Source organism: Meles meles, chromosome 11 (assembly GCF_922984935.1).
Source record: "Meles meles chromosome 11, mMelMel3.1 paternal haplotype, whole genome shotgun sequence".
Taxonomy (NCBI): Eukaryota; Metazoa; Chordata; class Mammalia; order Carnivora; family Mustelidae; genus Meles; species Meles meles.
The window spans coordinates 97,334,767-97,354,599 of NC_060076.1; the positions used below are offsets into that span (position 1 = coordinate 97,334,767).

The 19,833-nt window shown below is 55.6% G+C and overlaps 1 protein-coding gene across 2 annotated transcripts in view; it reads left to right on the forward strand.

Annotated features, from left to right (window-relative positions):
• The window catches only part of SYK (spleen associated tyrosine kinase), a 70,177-nt gene extending 55,046 nt beyond the window's left edge, over positions 1-15,131 (forward strand). Inside the window, exons 9-13 of one of the 2 annotated variants that reach the window (XM_046022492.1) lie at positions 486-695; positions 1,581-1,770; positions 8,029-8,169; positions 8,824-8,936; positions 12,605-15,131. In XM_046022492.1, coding sequence (XP_045878448.1) covers positions 486-695; positions 1,581-1,770; positions 8,029-8,169; positions 8,824-8,936; positions 12,605-12,677 — 727 coding nt within the window. In that variant the 3' untranslated portion in view covers positions 12,678-15,131. The remainder of the gene's footprint in view (positions 1-485; positions 696-1,580; positions 1,771-8,028; positions 8,170-8,823; positions 8,937-12,604) is intronic. The other variant, XM_046022491.1, reaches the window with a different exon arrangement.
• The last annotated feature ends 4,702 nt before the right edge of the window (positions 15,132-19,833 follow it).

Below are 19,833 nucleotides of genomic sequence, written 5' to 3' on the forward strand. Positions count from 1 at the left end.
GCTTTTATGAGCAAGTGAAAATCATTTTTTTTGCAAACTTGTTGCAGCTTGCTTAAAATTATCAATGCTCTGTTTTAAAAGATGTTTCGTAAACCACGAGCTTTAACAGTGTAGCCTTTTTAGTTCTGCGTCGGGAGATTCGCTTTGACTTGCATGGAAGGAACGTTCTACTCACCCACGTTACAGGCAGTCGGAGACGGACCCGCAGAGCGTGCAGGAGTCCGTGTGCGTCGCGGTTTCTGAGGTTTATTTGAAAGTTATTTGCGTGTCCTGTACTATCCAGGCTCTGCTCGGTCGGGCGCCTTCCAGCAGCCCCTCACGATCTGTCGCCAACGCGGGGTTGCCCTGTCTACAAGACGGGAGAACACGGCTGCGGACGTCTCGATTCCACGGTTTCCGGCGCAGCCGTTATGCTTCCCGGAAGGTGATTCCGTCGAACGTAGCCGCTCGGAGCAGTTTCTTAGGCGCTCTGGTTTCTTCCGCAGAGTCGTGAAGACGGTGGCTGTGAAGATTCTGAAGAACGAGGCTAACGACCCTGCTCTGAAAGACGAGTTGTTAGCAGAAGCGAACGTCATGCAGCAGCTGGACAACCCGTACATCGTGCGCATGATCGGGATATGTGAGGCCGAGTCCTGGATGCTGGTCATGGAGATGGCCGAGCTCGGTCCGCTCAACAAGTACTTGCAGCAGAACAGGTACCTCGAGGTCCCGGCGGCGACGCTGTGCTGGGCAGGGCCGCCTGCCCGGTGTACGTCACCGCCTGAGGGCTCTGCCGGCCCCACACGGGGACCTTGAGGGAGGAGGGAAGAGCTGTAGTCTCTGCACCCGGTGCTCCTGCAGCTCCTATGGTGCCCAGGAGGACTCCAGCCCAATGATTGGTCCTGGTTCTCCTTTCCTCTCTCTGTACGGCCCAGTGATAGAATCAGCCTGAGAACACCTTGGCAATCAGTCTCTCCTCACTCGGCAGAGCACACCCTACCTAGGGAGAGAAATATTAAAACAAACATTTTAAGAGAGGGTACCAGTGTTTGACGTCTTACACGTCCAGCCGAGCTCTACGTCCCCACGAGTAACGCTGAAAACTTCTGCTGCCGCTGAGGGTCACCGCCGCGGGTGGGGGACTCACACGGTGCTGGCCTGAAGCCGCTGCTGAGGTGGAGGGACACCCATGGAATAAGTCATAACCGGAGCCCCCGGTTACGTTGTCCCGTATGATAGGTTACGCCTGTGCTCTGCTTTGATTGTGTCTCTACTCAGCACAGGAGGAAGGTACCATTATCCCACTTTGCAGGTGACAAACAGAGTCATAGTTGGTTTTGTTCCCTGTCCAGTGCGGGGACGAGGATTCCAAGCAAAGCCTGGCCTGTCCACCCCAATCGCAGCGCACCTTGAACGTCCTGGCGGTGCAACACCAGGCTCACGGGGCTCGGTGGGGAGCGGCTGTTAGTGAACAAGGGCGTCTGCCGCCACCTGCTGCTCGTAGGGGCAGGCATGCACGCTCCGCCTACATGAAGAGGCCGGCTGGCCGGTCCCCGGTGCGCTGTTGTCCGCCGTCATAATGACCCGTGTGTGACTTTCAGGCACGTCAAGGACAAGAACATCATAGAGCTGGTTCACCAGGTTTCTATGGGGATGAAGTACCTGGAGGAGTGCAACTTCGTGCACCGGGATCTGGCGGCAAGAAACGTGCTGCTGGTGACGCAACATTATGCCAAGATCAGTGATTTCGGACTTTCCAAAGCACTCCGCGCTGACGAAAACTACTATAAGGTAGGAATGACTCCGCCCGTATGGTGAGAATCTGAAATGCAAGTGTCTGGTTTCTTTATTTGATTATGTGAGGGTTTCAGGAAGCAACTTGCCGATTTAAGAAATGTTCTTGTTAAGCTTTGATTGTTTTGTTTTAAAAAACGGAAATACTCATGTGCCACAACTTGACTTACTCCAAATCGTATCTTCCAAACTCTGTTCCTGAGAACAAAAAGGAATCAAGGTATTAACTGATAACTCATTAAAAAACAAAACAACATGGAATTGCTTCTTTAACTTACTTCGGAAAATGTGTTGGACAGGTTGATTCTTGTAGAGCTTCTCAGAGCCCATCCCTGACTCGCAGATGAACTGATAGCAACTCGAGGAAGGGAAACACACAAGAAACCCTCATGTGAACTCAGTCACACTGTGGATGTACAGTCTAGGCTGATCAACTGGAAAACATAATGGAAATGGAACCCAGATAGCAAAAGAGTGGCTAAAACCAGATCTTCAACTCTCCGGGTGCCCGGGGGTGTTCAGCATTCTCGGAAACAGACAGCACATCCTGGAGCTCGTACTTGCGATGGCACGGTGGGGGTCTCGGGGTTGCCCTGAGCTCCACACCCTGGAGCGCCTGGTCCCCCACCCACCCACCTACTCGCTTCTCTCTGGCACGGCCGCCCTGCAGGTGGCGGATGAGCATGGCGGGTCTTGGTCAGCTAGGGGTCGGCATAAAGGATAGGTAGCAGGAGCGAAGCTGCCCCGCAGAAGCTGGTGCCAGAGCAGAGCCCCTTCGGAGAAGAGTCACCGTTGGAAAAGCACCGAGTGAGCCCTTTACGGACACAGCTAGAAAGTGACACGGAGGAAGCGGCGGCCCAGAGGGACAGCCCCATGCACATGCCTTCGGAGGCACTTTGGAGCATAGTTTCGTTGTGATGATTAAAGAGAGAAGAAAATCGAGACTGAGACTCGGACTCAAGGAGGATGAGGGGAAGTTGAGATAACAAATCGCCCCCAAACTTAGTGCGTTAACACAATACCAAGTGTTAATTGACCCGCAGTTCCGCGATGCGGGTGGGCCGCGGGGGTTGGCGCGTCTCTGCTGCTCGCGGTGCCTCAGGGGCGGCCCCAGGCAGGTGGGAGGATCGGCTCCCACTCTGCTCACTCGCACGGCTAGAGCCTGATCTCCCGTGGGCTGGGGTCCGGGACCTCCGCTGGGGCGCACCCAGGCAACCTAGCTCCCCTGCACATGGCCTCTCCGTGTGGCCTTGGCTTGCTCACAGCATGGCAGCTGGGTCGTGAGGGCAGGTGACTCAGGAGGCAGGAAGAGAGGCAGCGGACCCATGAGCTGGCTCAGAGTCACACCCACCTCCTGCTATAGGACGGCATGAAGGACCCACTGCATGGCACCCCCCGAGAGACCAGCAAGGCTGGGACACCTAGAGACAGGAGGAACCAGGAGGAACGCCAGGGCTGCCACTGTCCGCCCCACAGTGGGAGCCACCATGGTTCCCAGTGACCTCCTGTACAGAGGCCCCCTGGCAGCCTTCACCGCTGAGGACCTATGGCTGTTGTGGACGCCCCCGGCTTCCGTCACCGAGGATCCTGCTAAGGACCCCCCATGGACAACATCACAGAGAACCCCAGAGGCGTTCAGTGCTGAGCAAACCACCAAAAGCACGGTCTTTGCAGACACCTTGCCGGTTGCATTTTGTAGGTTTTCACCACAGATGTTTCTGTGCTCACAAAGAGCAGAGGCCGGAGTCCCTCCCTGCTCCCCACCCCCCACTTCCTAGGACCCAGGACAGTAGCCAGCTGTGCAAAACACCCGCCCAGACACCCACAGCTGACCTCCACCCCCAGGCTCACCCTCGCTGCCCTCCCCGGCTGTGCCTGTGCTTGGAATGAGCCCGTACAGCTGCGGGAGTGCACACACACAGTCAGCTCGAAGACCATGAAGAATCAGGGAAACTCAAGACCATCAAGCAACACAGTAAACAGCCAGTAACTGACCCCAAAGAAATGGAGATGCATGAACTGACAAGAAATTCAAAAGAGTTCTTCTAAAAATGAGCAGAGAGCGGCACAGAACACAGATAAACAATTTTTTTAAAAAATCAGGAAAATGATACAAGAACAAAATGAGAAGTTCAATAAAGAGATGAAAACCATTAAAAAAGGAACCAAAAGAAATTTTTGAGTTAGAAAATACGATGATTGAACTGAAGACGACCATGGACAGTTTCGGTTGCAGACTAGACCAAGCACGAGGAAGCATCAGTCAACCCAAGACAGGTCATTTGAAATGATCCCGTCAGAGGAGCGCACAGAAAATGAAATGGGGAAAAAAAGCCTACAGGACCTATGGGACACCATTAAGAGAAAAAAGTCCCACATTATTGGATTCCCAGGAGGAGGAGAGAGGGAGAAAGGGGCAAAAACTTACATTTAAGAAACACTGGCTGAGAATTCCCAAATCTGGGGAGAGATTTGGACATCCAGGTTCATGAAGCTCATTGGTCCAAACAAATTAAGTTCAAATAGATCTTCTCTAAAGATTATGAAAAAACCTTACAGGCCAGGAGGGTGTGGGAGTATGTATTCCAAGTGCTGAAAAGAAAGAATTGGCAAAGATGACTGTTATGCATCAAAGTTGTCCTTTAGAAGTGAATAAAATAAAGACTTTTCTAGATAAACGAAGTGGAGGGAGTTCATCACCACTAGACCTCACTTAGAAGAAATACTGAAAGTTCTTCAGGCTGAAATGAAAGGATGCAAATTAGTAACATGAAAACATGCAACACACTGGCAGAAGTGAGTATGTGGTCAGATCCAGAGTGTCCCAATGCCACAACACAGTGTTGTGTTGGTCACTAACTAGTAGGAAGATTAAAGGACAGGAGTATTAAAGATCCCTATAGCTACAATAATTTGTAGTGGATACACAGTATAAAAAGATATGAATTGTGACATCGAAACCATAAAATATGTTGGGAAGAAATGAAAGGGCAGAATTTTCGTATACAAAGTGACGTTATCACCTTAAAACAAACTGTTATATTTACTAGATGTTTTATGTAAGCCTCAGGGAAATCAGAAAGCAAAAACCTATAGGAAATACACATAAGATGGAAGAGATTCTAAGCATACTGTTTTGGAAAACCATCAAATCACAAAGGAAGACAGCAACAGAGGAATAAAGGAACAAAGGAACTGTAAAACAGCCAGAAAACAGTAAGCAGGCATTTGTAAGTTTTTACCTATCAGTAATGAATTGCAAATGGATTAAATTCTCCAACCAAAAATATAGGGTGGCAGAAAAAAAAATTTTTTTAAATGACCCAAACTGCATGCTGCCTGCAAGAGACTCACTTTAGCTTTAAGAACACATATATTTTAAGATGAAGGGATAAAGATATTCCTTGAAAATTGAAACCAAATAGTAGCAGAAGTAGCTACATTTATGTCAGATGAAACAGACTTTAGGTCAAAATCTGTGATAAGAAACAAAGAACATCATTGGATCAATGATGGAGTCAATTCATTAAGAGGATTTAACAATTTTAAATATATACGTACCCAACGTTGGGGAACTTTCTGAATATAACTGAGTGAACAGATATTAACACATCTGAAGGGAGAACTAACAATTATACAATAGTACTAAGGGTTTTCAGTATCCCACTTTTAACTACGGATAAGTCATCCAGACAGAAAATGGATAAAGAAATATTGGACTTGAACTATACTTTAGGCCAAATGCACTTTAACAGAACTCGCAGGTGAATTCTACCATTTACAGGAGAAGTAACACCAGACCTTCTCAGGCTCTTCCAAAAAATGGAAGAAGAGGTAATATGCTCAAACACATTTTATAAAGCCAGCATTACTCTGATCCCAAGGCCAGACAAGGATAGTATCACAAAAGAAAACTATAGGCCAAAATCCCTGATGAACATATATGCAGAAATTCTCGATAATTAAGGAGGGCTTGTATTGCATGGAGCGCTGGGTGTGGTGCAAAAACAATGAATTCTCTTGCGCTGAAAAGAAATTTTAAAAAAAAGAAATTCTCGATAAAATGCTAGCAAACGAGAGGCACCTGGGTGGCTCAGTCATTAAGCATCTGCCTTTGGCTCAGGTCGTGATCCCAGCGTCCTGGGATTGAGCCCCGCCTTGAGCTCTCTGCTCTGCAAGAGGCCTGCTTCTCCCTCTCCATCTGCCCCTGCTCGTGCTCTCTCATGCTCTCTCTCTGTCAAATAAATAAAATCTTAAAATGAAAACACTAGCAAACTGAATTCAACAACACACTAAAAGGATCAGACACCACGATCAAGTGGGATTTACCCTGGCATGCAAGGATGGTTCGAGATCAGCAAAGCAATTAACACGGTGCGCTGCATTGATTGGATGAACGATAACAATCATATGGTCACCTCAGTGGATGCAGGAAAAGCATTTAACAAATTTCAGTATCCTTTCGTGATGCGTGCTTTCAACAGAGTGGGTATAGAAGGAACAGGCCTCAACACCACAAAGCCATGAGGACAAGCCCACTACTCCCACTGGACTCAATGGAGAAAGATTGAAAGCTCTCAGTCTAAGATCAAGAACAAGGGAAGGATGTCCCTCCTACAGCACGGAGGTTCCTCAGAAAGTTAGAGATGGAGCTACTCTATGACCCAGCATGTTGCATTACTGCGTGTTTATCCAAGAACACACACATAGTGATTCAGAGGGACACCTGCACCCCCATGTTTATAGCAGTGATGTCCATAGCATGTGGTTAATGAGAGACTAAAGTGCAAAGTGCAAAACATACGTCCCGAGCTTTTCTACCTCCCAAAAGGGATATATTATCCATCTGTACTCGGATGTAGAATTTTCTGCAAAGATTCGGGAAAAATGATCCAACGTGTCCATCTCTATGGAGGAAGATTTGAAGCTGGTGGAGAGAGACCTCACTTTTCGACGTATTTAGGATACGTCAAAGGGTTATCTTTGTATCACCTCGAAATTCAAATTCTAATGGAAATAACACCTGTAACTATATTGTTCCCAGCTTTGGAAATCAGAATTCCGTGACTGAGACAGAACTGTAATCAGAGCGTCATTTAGAGACACTCACGGTGCCTGTGGTCTCACAGCGATATCCCGGGCTGGCCCCCTACTGACCCACCGTAGGGCAGCCCATTTCTCTCCCTCCTCCCAAGGGTGCTTGCTAGGGTAACACCCCCCCACACCAGAACGCAGCAGAACACTTACTCATTGAACTCCAAGCCGCAGAGGAAGGGGTTTCCGCTGGGCACAATTTTGATCTCTTTAGTACCCACTTACTTTTTTTTTTTAATTAGAAAGTTGAAAACATTTTTGGAGCGCTTCGCTGTCTCAGTCCGTGGAGAGCATGATACTTGATCTCAGGGTTGTGAGTTCGAGCCTCGTGTTGGGTATAGAGATCGCTTAAAAGTAAAATCTTAAAAAAAAAAAAAAGAAACGTTTAAAACGTTTTTTGAGCGATACTGCAGTCTGTGACAAAATGATTAACATTGGCTTAAAGCCATAGCTAGGCACCTGGTAACTGTTAACTGTTCTTGGGAATAGCCCAGTATTTCTTGGAGCACAACCGCGAAGCTAAAAATTCAGGCTTGACTCTTGCATTGTTACAATAAGCTCCATGAAGCTGTGAGTAGAAAAAGACAAAAAGGTACAAGAAATACAGCCTGAATCTTAAAAATATGATTAAATCTTAAAAGTTTAAAATTTTTAAGATTTAAATACCTATTTTTTAAGATTTGGACCAAATAGTTACGCGCGCACACACGCACACACACACACACACAGCATTTTGTGAGTCATTTTATTCCTCCTTTTTTTTTTTTTTTACTTTGGCTCACACACATTAATTTTATTTGTGGACATAAATCTCACCGTCTGAACTATGTTAAGAACGTTCCCTGTGTTTTCAACCACCCTCCAGAATTCTCTGTAACTCTGTCCTCCTTACACAGCCTCTCCCCTGTCCCCTTCAAGCCCCCGGTCCCTGGCAGTCATCTCTGTGACATGGACCATCTCGGGCCTCAGGTGGGTGTGTTCATGCACTATCGCTACTGTAGGGACTTGGCCGGCTGAGTTCACGGAGCCTTCCTGTCTGACGCCCGATGACCCTCCATGGCGTGGACACGGACATATCCATGGACACTTGGGTGGTGGGCACCTTCTCCCGCTGGGCGCCCACAGTCCTGTTATGACCAAGAGTCTCTGCTTTGCTTTCAGGCGCAGACCCACGGGAAGTGGCCGGTGAAGTGGTACGCTCCCGAGTGCATCAACTACTACAAGTTCTCCAGCAAGAGCGACGTGTGGAGCTTCGGTGTGTTGATGTGGGAGGCGTTCTCCTACGGGCAGAAGCCCTACCGGGTGAGCCCCCGCCATTTCGGTTCTAGCTACGTGGCCCACGGAACAGACAAGCCCCGGATGATTGTCACAGGACGGTGAAAATCATGAACTCAAAAAGTCTGGGCTCCCTGTCGAGTGCCAGTGAGCCGCGGGGACGACCTCAGTTCACTCTCACCTGACACGTGACATTGACTGAGTAGCGTACTTAGTCTCGCTGGCATTACCCGTGCAAGTATGCATGAGACGCCCACGCCAGCACTGTAATTGGAGTGGAAATAGAGATCCTTAACCCTGGCTTCTTCTAGGGTTAAACTGACAGTTCGGTTAAATATTTTAGATTTTTTAAAGTCAAAATACGTATGCCAGGAAGGGCACATGTGCTAGAATACAGCTTACGAATTCTCACAAGTGGGAGTGTCCGTGAAGCGAGCCCGCAGGTGACGAAACACAAGGCCCCCGAGCTCCCCAAAGGCACAAGCTGTCCTCCAGTGGCAGCCCCGACGGACTTCTAGACCATGGGTTAGGGGCTCCCGCTTGTGTATTTCTTGTAGGTGAAATAGTATAACGTGTACTTTGCCTCTTTGGGCTGGGGTAGGACTAAACCTACTGTTGTGTTGTGTTGCTGTGTTTTGCCAAATCTGTCTTTAATAAGTCCGGTTATGTTTTGCATTTTAGGGCATGAAAGGAAGTGAAGTTTCAGCGATGCTGGAGAAAGGCGAGAGGATGGGGTGCCCTGCGGGGTGTCCGAGGGAGATGTACGAGCTAATGAAGCTGTGCTGGACATATGAGTGAGTACCCAGCATGCCCTGCAGTTTATGCAAAGGTCCTGGGGCACATGGGAAGGCCCTGGAAAGAAGCACCCCCTCTGCCTTTCCATGAACCAGGGCTGTGCTCCCTTCTAAGCGAAGAGCGGTGAGTGTCTTGCTTCCTGGGCCAGGCTCTCGTACTCTTTGGTCTAAAGAAGTAGTTGGACAATGAGCTCTAATCCAGGTGTCAGAATTTAAGGGTAGATGCTGTCGCCGGGGAGGGTGGCTGGCGTAGAGGATGTCAGTGGGGGTCCGGGCTGGCGCTGTGTCCCCCTTTTGGGCAGTACTGGACAGCAGAAGTACTCAGCAGGGCAGTGAATGTCATACGTGCCTGATTCCCGACCATCTTTCCTGGCAAGACCAGGGGCGTTGTCCAGGCCACAGGGAGCACTTCCCCAGAAGGGACTCAGACCCGGGACGGTGGCTCTCAGCGGACAGGCAGGGACGCGGCCTCTGACCGTGCCTGATCGGAGGCCTGTGAGCGGGCTGTGGGGAAACTCTGACCCGGGGGTGTGTCTGTGAGCCCTTGGAGCTCCGAGGTGCCGCGGGTCTGTGATCTGTGGGAGCTGTGTGCTTGCCCTACCACGGCTGTAACACTCGGGTCAGGTTTGCGGTCAGCAACGTGGACTGATGCAGCAGGACAATCAGGAGGGTGAGGAATATTCCAGGAGCTTATTCAGGTGCCCCTCGGGATGCTGTAACCCCCGGAGGACCATCGTCCGCCACAGCTGGGAGGGAAGAATGCCGTCATTATCTAGAAGGCCCACAGGGTCAGCCTCCAGGGGAGAGGGCAGACGTTCCCTGGCTGACGCCGTGGACACAACCCGGGGAAAGGCCTTTGGCAGGGGCCCGATGGAGCCGCTGGGAACAGCACAGGCTCGTCCCGGCCTCCGGCAGGCACCGCACAACCTGCTTGGCTCTGGAGACCCCGCAGGTGGTGAGGATTCACTGGGAGCTGAGCCCCGAGGTTGGAAATGGGCTCTCAGTGTCTTCCCTCCATGCACTTGGGTCCCGAGCTCTGGCCTCCGCAACCCCTTCCCAACAACACTGGGTCAGGTGACCCCAGCAGCAGGGCAAGGCCGTGGGTCAGACGCAGTCCTGGGAGGGCACTTACTAGAAGTAAGCAAGCTTCTAGAAGAAGGAAACTTCTCCTGGGGCAGGTTTCACTGCCTCGGGAAAGAATGCACTTGAAATCATTCTGAAACACATTTTAAAACCTGAAATTAAAACCAGCTCTCAGGGGGGTGGTTAAAATCAGTGTTTTTGTGTTTAACGCTAAGGCTGAGATGTTCATTTCTGACGACTGTCCTTTATGTTTGCCGATGGCAAGGGCAAGGATGGGCAGCAGGAGGCTCGGGGTGGGGGCAGGTGTGAGGGATGGACCCGCGGGCTGGGGCAGCCAGGATGTCCCCTCCCGCCACAGCTCCGGCTCAGGTGCCAAGACCCCAGCTCCGGGGATACCCGTGACTCAGGGCACTCGGTGCCAGCGATCTGCCTGCCTGTCCCCACGGGACACGCACGGCCCCTTACATGGTTATCGGTGGCATGGCCCACAAAGGGAGGATACGCAGGGGACACAGGTCTCCCGGGTCCTCACCAGACTTCGGAGCTCTCCGGGAGCTTTGTTCCCTGGGCCGTGTGTGCTCACAGAGGGGTTTCAGCTATAGCAGCATGAGGCCTGCAGGCAGAGGCGTCTTTCCCACCACTCCCAGCCCAAGCATGCGCTCTGACGAGTTCCATGTCGCTAACGGAACACCAGCCACGGACTGAAGTGTCAGCCGGGTTAAAGGACTGATGGCAGTCAGTGCCTAAGATGAGAAACGATGAGCCCTTCTCAGTCTTCGATTCGTTTTCCAGCAGAGCCGTATTTCTGAAGGTCCAGGCTCTTCTGGTAGTGACCTGAATCAGGTGGGGGACAGGACGGGGGTTCTGAGACTCGGTCTCAACGTAAGTAGTGAGACAATTGCCCTTGAAAGACAAAGCACCGTTTTCTTGGGCACGGCAACCAAAGAGCACTCAGATACCAGGAGACGGTCTGGCAGCCGGGTCCCCCCCCCCCCCCACTGGGGACCTCAGGACGACAGGCGGTCAAGGCGGTCAAGGTGCGATCACCCAGCCTTCCCTGCCGACCCACAGTGTGTCTCGGAGCAACGTTCCGGGGACTTTTCAGGATGGGGGCCAGAGCCCCGTGCCGGCAGTGGTACCCCCTGGACCTCTGGCCTTGCAGAGAGGAGAAGGCATTCCGAGCTCACCCGCCGAGGTCACACTGAGGCGGGGGCGGGGGGGGGGGGCGTGTCAGGGCCAGAAGGGAAGATGGTCCCTGAGGAAGATGGGGAGCTGGGGGCGGGGGCTTCAGTGTGTTTACAGAGTCAGTGCCTGGCCTGCAATTAGGGACGCCAGCGGGGAAAACACTTGAGAATTAGGAGAATTGGGGTCTCTGCACCCTAAAAACGGGCTTCTGCCTAATGGAGAAAGCCCAGGACACTGAGGATCCCTGAGGTCAGGGACGATCTAGAGGGAACTCAAAGTGCTTCTTAAAGATCATTAAATCTGAGCAACGGGGTGGCATTGCCTGGGCCATCTCGAGGTCCACCCCCGGCTCCCTGCTCTGCTCCCAGGTCTGCTCCCTCTGAGCGCCCCGTCCCGAGAGCCCCAGGATTCACGGGGCCCGCACTCACCACTAGGGTGCTGTGTGCAAGCCGCCATCCCATCCCCAGGGCAGGGATTGGCAAGCCTCTCAGAAGGCCCAGACCCTGCCCAGCTGGAGCCCGCGGGCCGGGGGAGGGGCGGACAGGCTATAAACAAGGTCGGGAACCCGCGTGCTCTCAGAAGGTGAGGAGTCGGATGGCATTTCAGTGCTGGCGACACGGCCCGGGGGGCTGTTGTCCGTGGGACTGGGGTCTTCGAATTCTTCCCGGGTGCCTGGCTGCCGGTGGACAGAGACTCGGGGGCACCAAGCATTTGGGTCCCCAGAGCTGGAGGAGAACGCTGGGTTTTGGGAAGACGAGGAGGTGTGCTCTTTGTAGAAGGAGGGAGGCCGTCCGTCGGTCTGTGTCACAGACGTTCGACCCACACTCCTGCACCGGGCTTGGCCCCCGGCTCTCCTTGACCACGGCTTGGCGGCCAGAGGCGTGGCTCGCACCACGACGCCTGAGGTGGCCCGTGTCCCCAGCCATGACCGCAGATGGCCGCTGAACTCCAGCAGTCCGTTACGGCTTCTCCTTGTCTTGAAGGCTGTAGGCGAAGCCATTTATTCGGATGCCGTTTGACAAAACCCGTGCGGGTTCTGTAGAAACCGCGCTCTCTGGTGGGGGTGAGTGATTCGGGGTCCCCCGGAGCCTGCCCCTGGCTGCCCTGCCAGACCCATAAGGAACGTCTCGAAATTCCAGTCTGAACGTGGACACTTCACCCAGGGTGACCTCAAGTTCTGGTTCACTTCCGGGGCAGGTTCCCACAGTTCTAAGAAAGCTTCCTTCCAGCTGATGCTGCCGCGTGGGGAGAGGGAGGTCTAGGACAGGCTTGGAGTTTAATGCAAGTCCCGGGCAGTCTGACTGCGGTGCGGGAGGGCTCCAGGGGTGTGGCCATGGGCACCTGTCGCGGGGCGGACGCGCGCGTGCGGGACAAACGGTAACGGGGTCTCCCTTTCGCAGGGTGGAGAAGAGGCCGAACTTCGAAAACGTGGAGCTGCGGCTGCGCAATTATTACTATGACGTGGTGAACTAAGGCCCCGGCCCTCTGCGGCCTCTGGGGCACTGGGGGGCCGACCCACGACGCCCTCCTAGCGCCTGGATCGGGACAGCGTCTGCCTCTCTCCGCCGTCGGGGGGGCCAGCCTCGTGCGGCCGTGCTGCGACTGTCCCCCGCGCCACTGTGACCCCAGAGCCCACCCCAGAACACGCCCGCCACAGAGCGCACCCTCCCGGCAGAGCCCGGGGAGAAGGACTGCAGGCTCGGGGGCCCGTGTTTCCCGTCTGCGCGGCGTGTGGGACGAGTCCCACCAACACCTGTGTCGGCCTCTGACCGCCCAGCAACCTGGAGGCGGCCCCGCCTGGGCTCGGCTGCCTCCAGAACCTGGCTCCCACAGGCCCCAAGACTGGGCCCTGCCCCGAAAAGCTTTCCCGGTGATGAGTGTGCTTCGAGGCTTTACAAAAGAAAGAAAGAAAAAAATCAAGCTGCACCAGTCCAGCTCCTAAGCTTGTAGCCTGTTAAGGGGGAAAAAAGTCTGGATGTTGTATTTGCTCTGTGCGCTCGGACACACGAGACCCAGATCCATGGGAAAGGCAGGGCTGTGCCATGAGCTGACCTGGCTGCCCTCGCCCCCGCCACGAACCTCTCCCCTGCACACCTTCCCGGGAGGCTGCTTGCAGGGAGATGGCGGGTGCCTGTCCCCTCGGGCCTGAGCGAGGACAGATGGCGGCGTGCAGGGTCTGTCCTCCCTGCAGGGACGTCCGAGCCCCCCCCCCCAGACAGTGCCCCCAGAAACCCCGACTTTCTCTGTGTTCATGGTGCGGGGGCGGGGTGGGGAAACGTGGGGCCAAGGCCATCTACACCCGAGTTTCCTAAGGTTGTGTTAATTCATAATAAAGCCAGACCCTGAGCCTTGCCACAAGCATGCCTGAGTGTGACCTTGGCTTGGGGACACGGGACAGGGAATCCTCTGCTAGCGCTCTAGTCCCCTCGAGTCACGTGCGAGCTTACGCAAGTCACTGGCCCATCTGTGCCCTTCGGAAGTCAGAGGAAATTAGCCGTCCTTAGGCCAGCTGAGACCCGTAAGATGTAAGACCCCGAGACATTTTAGAGTGTCCGTCTGGCATCTTGTCAGGAGGGTTGTCCCTTCCCGTGACTGGGGAGGAGGCCCGGGGGGACGCAGCAGTCGGCACGCTTGCTCAGCCGGAAGCAGGCAGGAGTCCCTCATCGAACGGGGAGGGAGATGCGTTTAGAACCCACCTGTTCTGTGTTTTTGTTTTGTTTTGGTTTTTGGACTTGTGCTCGCTGGTGGATTAACCATTTCTGTTAGAGAGAAGGTCTGGCGTGCTGAGCAGATACTCAGAACCGTGGCAACACACATCAGAGCCCCCGACGCCAACAAGCTGCGGGACACAACCGTGCGGTGCGGCCCCCCGTGGGTCTGGAGTCGCGCCTGGAAGACGGGACGGAGCGTGGGGACCTCCGAGCAGGAGGCTGTGTGTGGACGGCTCGTGATGCGGACGCGCGCCGTCTGGGAGCGGAGGGTCGTCACCGGGCCCCTGCCGGGGCTGGACCTCACGGCCGTGCCGCCCTCCACCCGGTTCTCCCTCCCTGGGCCTCGTGCCTTCCCTTCTGGTCCTTGTTCAGTGGGAACAAGGCAGCTTCATGAACACTGCTCAGGGCAGACCAGTCACTTCTGGTGCGACACGAACACCCGTGTCCCCACCGCGGGACTGGAGGTTTCCATAACACAACCATAGCCCAGTCCGTGGTGACGGGACCGCTTGTGGTTTTCATGCAAGCGTGTCCCCACGCGGGCTGTCGCCGGCCTTGGTTTTCCTACTGGAGGGCGGCCACGGTTCCCCCAGCCCCATGACGGCCGCCCTGCCTGGACGTCCACACGCACGGGTGATGGCGGGGTCCTCCTGCTGGGCACGCCCCACCCCAAAGAGCACACGCCGCCATTTCAGGAGAATGACCTTTAGTCACTGGACTTTTTTTCTTTAACTAACTTTTTAATAAAAATTTTAGAGTAGCTTTGTGATGATTCTCATGGAATACCGCAGGTTGTAATGTCAAATAAACAGTGTTAAGCAGCCTCGTGAAATGTGAAATGTGGTGTTTAAAAAAAAAAAAATGCTGAGTGCCCAGTTGAGTCCTAAGAAGACGGATGCACAGAGATACCTGGGAGGGGTCTGGGGGCTTCTCCTGGGCAAAGGCCTGCCGGGGAGTTTCTGGGGACAGGGGGTCTTCCCAAGGAGGGCCTGATAGCCCACCTCATACCCTCAGGGAAGGGGGTGATGATGCCCGAAACCCCCACAGCTCAGGTGTGCCAAGTGGCAACAGAGAGCAACAGTCAGCTGGTCCCCAGCGCCAGCCCTGGCCGGTTGCCCGCACCCGGGGATGCTTTCCCACCAGCCGGCACGGATGCCTGCGAGTGCAGGCTCCCAGGCTGGGGGCCCAGCTCTGAACATGTCAGGGGAGCCCCACCTCGTGAGGACCTGCGGGCTGGCTGTGCGGTGACTCAGGAAACCAGCGACCTTGACTCCAAGCCTTCAACTCCGGGGAGGGCACAGGAACCGCAGCGCCGAAGAGGTGGGGACCTGAGGCAGCTCTGTCGCCGAGTGAGCTCGGGCAGAGGGATTCGAGACCCAGGACCGTGGCTCCAGTTGCGGACAGACATCAGAACGAGTCAGTGAACACGTTCCGGGGGCAGGGAAGCTTCCTTCCTTCCTTCTCTTTTCCAAGAGCCGGAATGAGAGGCAGCTTTTCTGTAGGCTCTATTAGGGCAGGAGAGACGGGGCTGGTAGTTCCACATCATGCTACTTCTGGACACCTCTCCTGGCCTCGGGAACGGTGGCCAGGGACAGCGGGTCCTCCCGAGTCCCGGCGTCTTTCTCGGGGATGGGAGGCAGGCAAAGGCAGAGCCCAGCCCTGCTCCTGCTCCTTCCCCCTGCAGGCACGGGGAGAAGCCAAGACAGACCCTCTGGGGGTTTCTGCACCGTCGAGGCTGAGTCCCTGCTGGAGAGGCTCGGGCAGCTCGACTCGGCCCTGCCCCGGAAGGGCCCTGGTGCCTGGCAGCCTAGCCTACTCGCAGTTTGCGGAGCTCAACAACAGAGACCTTCCCACACGTTCGCGCCGGCTCAGCGCGTCCCCGACTTCTCTGACCCAGCCCCCCGTCGTGCTCAGGGCCTGTCAGCCACACGGAGCTGGCGTTCTGCACACAGGCCGGGAAACGGAGCTGATTCTGTCCCTGACATCAGCTGGGGAGCCTGTCTGCTGTGCGGCGACTGGCCTGTCCTGATCTCACACGTCGGTTCCTTACACACCCTGTTCTCGCGCGCACACCCAGGACACGTACAAGCAATCACTCCCTCCAAGAAAAGCGGCAATGGTAGCATCTCGCTACACCGGGGCAGCCCGGGGCGCATACGTTGCGTTTCGCCACCTAGAGCTCTTTCGAAGGCCACGTGGGGTGTTGGAGTTGTGCAGAATTAGCCTAGAGGGGAAGAGAGCACTTCCCCCGAGCCACCGCGGCCCCATCCACTGGTGACATCCGCCTGGTCGCCCGGCACACCCTGAGCCCATGGCACGCGTCTGCTTGTCGGCCGGCCGTCTGCCTGGTGGGGGGGCTGCCGGTCATGGCCCCCTCGAATGGGTTGCGCTCGGCCCATGCGCGCTCAGCAGGGACGGCTCCAGAAGCAACCTCGTTAGCGAGCTGTTATTCAATCAAAGCCATGAGTCACAAGGCATGGCCTCGCCGTCCCCAAGGTCTCGGAATGACTCAGTTTTCCATGTGCGTCATGACACTCTGGAACAGTGGGTGAGAACCATGTTGCTCGTAAACAGCTCTTCTTTGTTCGTGGAAGTTAAGCGCCCACGTCTGGGGCTGGGCATGGTCCATGGCTGGTAGCAGGTGCCGCCGTGAATTTCCCTGAGCCGCTGATGGTGCCGGAGTGCGGGGACATCGGGGCTGGGACCACTCCCCACTCAGGCCCGGCTGCTGGAGGCCCTCCCTCAGGACCGGGGGCGCCGCAGAGGCCGTGGCCCTACAAACAGGGACAGGAGGGCAACTGTTTTTGCTACGTGGGCCCTTGCCACGTGGCTGTGCCAGTCAGAGAGTGGTTTTCACAGAGGAGGGGAGCCGCCGGCCCCCAGGCCGTAAGTTTCCTGGCCTACGAGCTTGCGGGTCTGCACAGACAGGGGCCCGCATGTTCACCGCACGTGTTCCCCGAGCTGCTGCGTGCGCAGGCTCGCACAGCCACACACTGTCCCCGGCCACTGTCACAGCTGCGGGACGTGCACCACCGACCGCCCCCACCCACAGGAGGAGGAAACAAGGTACTTGCTGTTCATCTCTGTGTGTGTGCAACAGCGCACGCGGCGGGAGGGTACAAACAGAAAGGACGGAGCCCACACACGTGCACACACACGCACACGCACACACACAGGCTGTCAGCCGCCGTCATCCGGGACGACTCAGATGCCAGGCTGGCCTCCAGGACGGGCAGGATTTCGCCGGGGGGAGTCCTCCGGAGGGAGGTGTGGCCCAGCTCCAGACTGGCAGGGAGCACATACCGTTTTAGTTGACTTATTCCTGCCCTTAAAGCATGTAGACATTTGTTCACCCCGGGACGCTCTTCTGCTGAAAGTGAGTAAGATTCCCTCCCACGCTCTCACCCTACGGGCGGCCTCTGAGCACCGGCCAGTCCCTACAGCTGCACACCACTGTCGGCAAACCCCGGGCCCCAAGCTGGCCAGGGGCCCCCTGTCCTGCAGTGTGTGTGTGTCTGTGTGTGTGTGTGTGACCCTGTTAAACAGTATTTGTCTCTTTGTTCCTGAGCCTCGTGTCATCCTAATACTCCTTTCAACATGAAAATCACATTCTGTCGTTAACCCACTTGGTCACCGTTTTCCCAGGTCGACCCAGGGTGTGCGCACGGGGCTCCCATCCCCGGCCCCCAGAGTTAACCCTGCCCCCATGTCCCCCGCGGGGCTGGCCTGGGGCGCGCCTTCCTACCTCACTTCCCCAGGAGGGGTTCGTCTCTCCTGGGCCCCCCGGGGCTGCCCGCCCGCTCTGGTCCCAGGGAGGGTACCAGAAGCAGAGACCCAAGGTGGGGCCGTTCTCTGCACCTGCAGAGTGGGATTGCGGAACTGGATTTTCCTCCCGCCTTGAGAAACGAGCCTAACCGGCAGAGCAAGAATTACAACGAACGCTTCATCCCAGAGGCCACTCCCTGCACTGCAGAGCGAGGCCTCCCCGGCCTGGGCCCTGTGCCCTAGGCCACCGGCAGTCCTTGGAGGCCTGCAGGAGAGCAGGTCTGCAACACGTGACTGTGGCATGAGGCTCTGGGGTGTCTAGTCTTCCTGTCCCTGCTCTCAGCCTTGGGGAAAGCACCCAGCTGGGCCTCAGGGGTCGGATACACGGATGCCTACGTGATGCCGTCCAGCAGCATCGCCCCGCCCCGACCACGGGCAGACGGGCATGCAAGGGGCTGCATGCGGCAACCAGCGGACAAGGTGGGACGCCACGGCGCTGCCCACACGCGCAAACAGCGAGCTGCCCTTGCACGCCAGACCCCGGGACACGGCATTGAGGGCTCCTCTGCTGATCGCTCATGTGTACGTTTCATGGCTGGCAACGTGTTTTCAGGTATAAAACGCTGTTTTAAGTCCATTGTAAGTCTAAACACGAGCAACTTCTGAGACAGCTGTCATTATTAATGCCTCATTTTACAAACGAAAAGCCATGGTTCGGAACAGAGCAGCAGAAACGAAGCTGACCCACGTTTCTTCCCTCTCGCCCCTGGCTCTGGGGCCCGACTGCCCGTAGACTCCTTGGTGGTGCTTTCAGAATGCAGGTGCCCAGGCTGGATCCCCGGAGCACGGCCTCCTGGCCCGGAGGGCCCCGGGCATTCACAGTCTGTACAGGTGTGCCCGGAGGTAGGTTTGCGACTCTGCTCCTCAGGGCTCTGACCTGGGGTGGTACCTGGAGCCGCTGGGGATCTGGGACAGGAAGGCGAGAGTCGCGGCCAGACCTGAGTTCCGGCACCTTGGGCTTCTCTGTTGGAGGCCGAGTGGCGTCAACCCAGTGTTTTCACGATGGTCACTGAGTGGGGGCCCAGCTGTCCCTCGATGCCTCAGTGATGAGTTAGGTCCTGAGTTCTCTCGGCTGGGTGAAATCGGACTCACTAGTTTCCGCTGCTAAACCTCACTGCTCACTGTGATTTAGGTCCCAACATTTCATGGAAGGACAAAGAAACCTGTAGTATGGAAAGCTCAATGTTATGACCAGCCTGTCCGTGCTGGCTCAGCAGGTCAGGGAACAGACTGGAGACGGCTTGCGTCCTTCCATCTCATTCTGTCTGTGGCGTCTGACAAAGGGGGGTAAGTTCTCGGGGCGCTGAGGAGGCGTCGGGAGCCGTGCTCAGCCCAGGACGACAGAGAAGACACAGGCCTTGCTCGGGAGAAGAGTCTGGGAGACCCCAGCACCAAATGCCACAACCAGCCCCTGTGTCCCCAGATGGTGGGGGGATGCCCAGCAGGGAACAAGCCCGAGGTAATGGGTACCTGAAGCCATGCCTTACAAGCATCCCGGGAGACCTCCCTCAGCCAGACAGAGAAGCCTCGAACGAGGAACTGCGCAGAGCAGGGAGCTAAGTATCTTGGAGGCTTCCCTGGGGCAGAGTCGGCTTAGCCTGGAGCTCACACACACTGTGCAGCCCCTCCAGGAAAGCACACTTCCCTGGACCCGCCAGGACCCGCTCCGGGAAAGCACACTTCCCTGGACCCGCCAGGACCCGCTCCGGGTCCGCACGCGCTAAGGCTCGGCCCGCCCGCGGGGAGGTACGGAAGCACACACCTCCCCCGACGGATGGTTCCGGGCTGGGGATGGCTTCAGGTTTGGCCCACGGGAAAGGGAATGCTGGTCGACTCCACCCTAGGTGACGTCCGTGGAAAAAGTCAAGAGAGCAGGTGCACCTACGATTGTGTAACTTTTGTTGGGCCAAGGGCGGCGGGCAGGGGAGTCCCGCTTCCAGAGGAGAACCGTCCCTGCTCCCACCAGGAGCCGGCTGTCCTGGTCACGCTTCCAGCTCCGGAACCGGGCAGCCATGTTCCTCCTGCCCACCCACAAGGGGACACGCCACCTTCTGTCTGTCTGTCTCTCAACTCCTGCCACCTTCCCCTCTCAA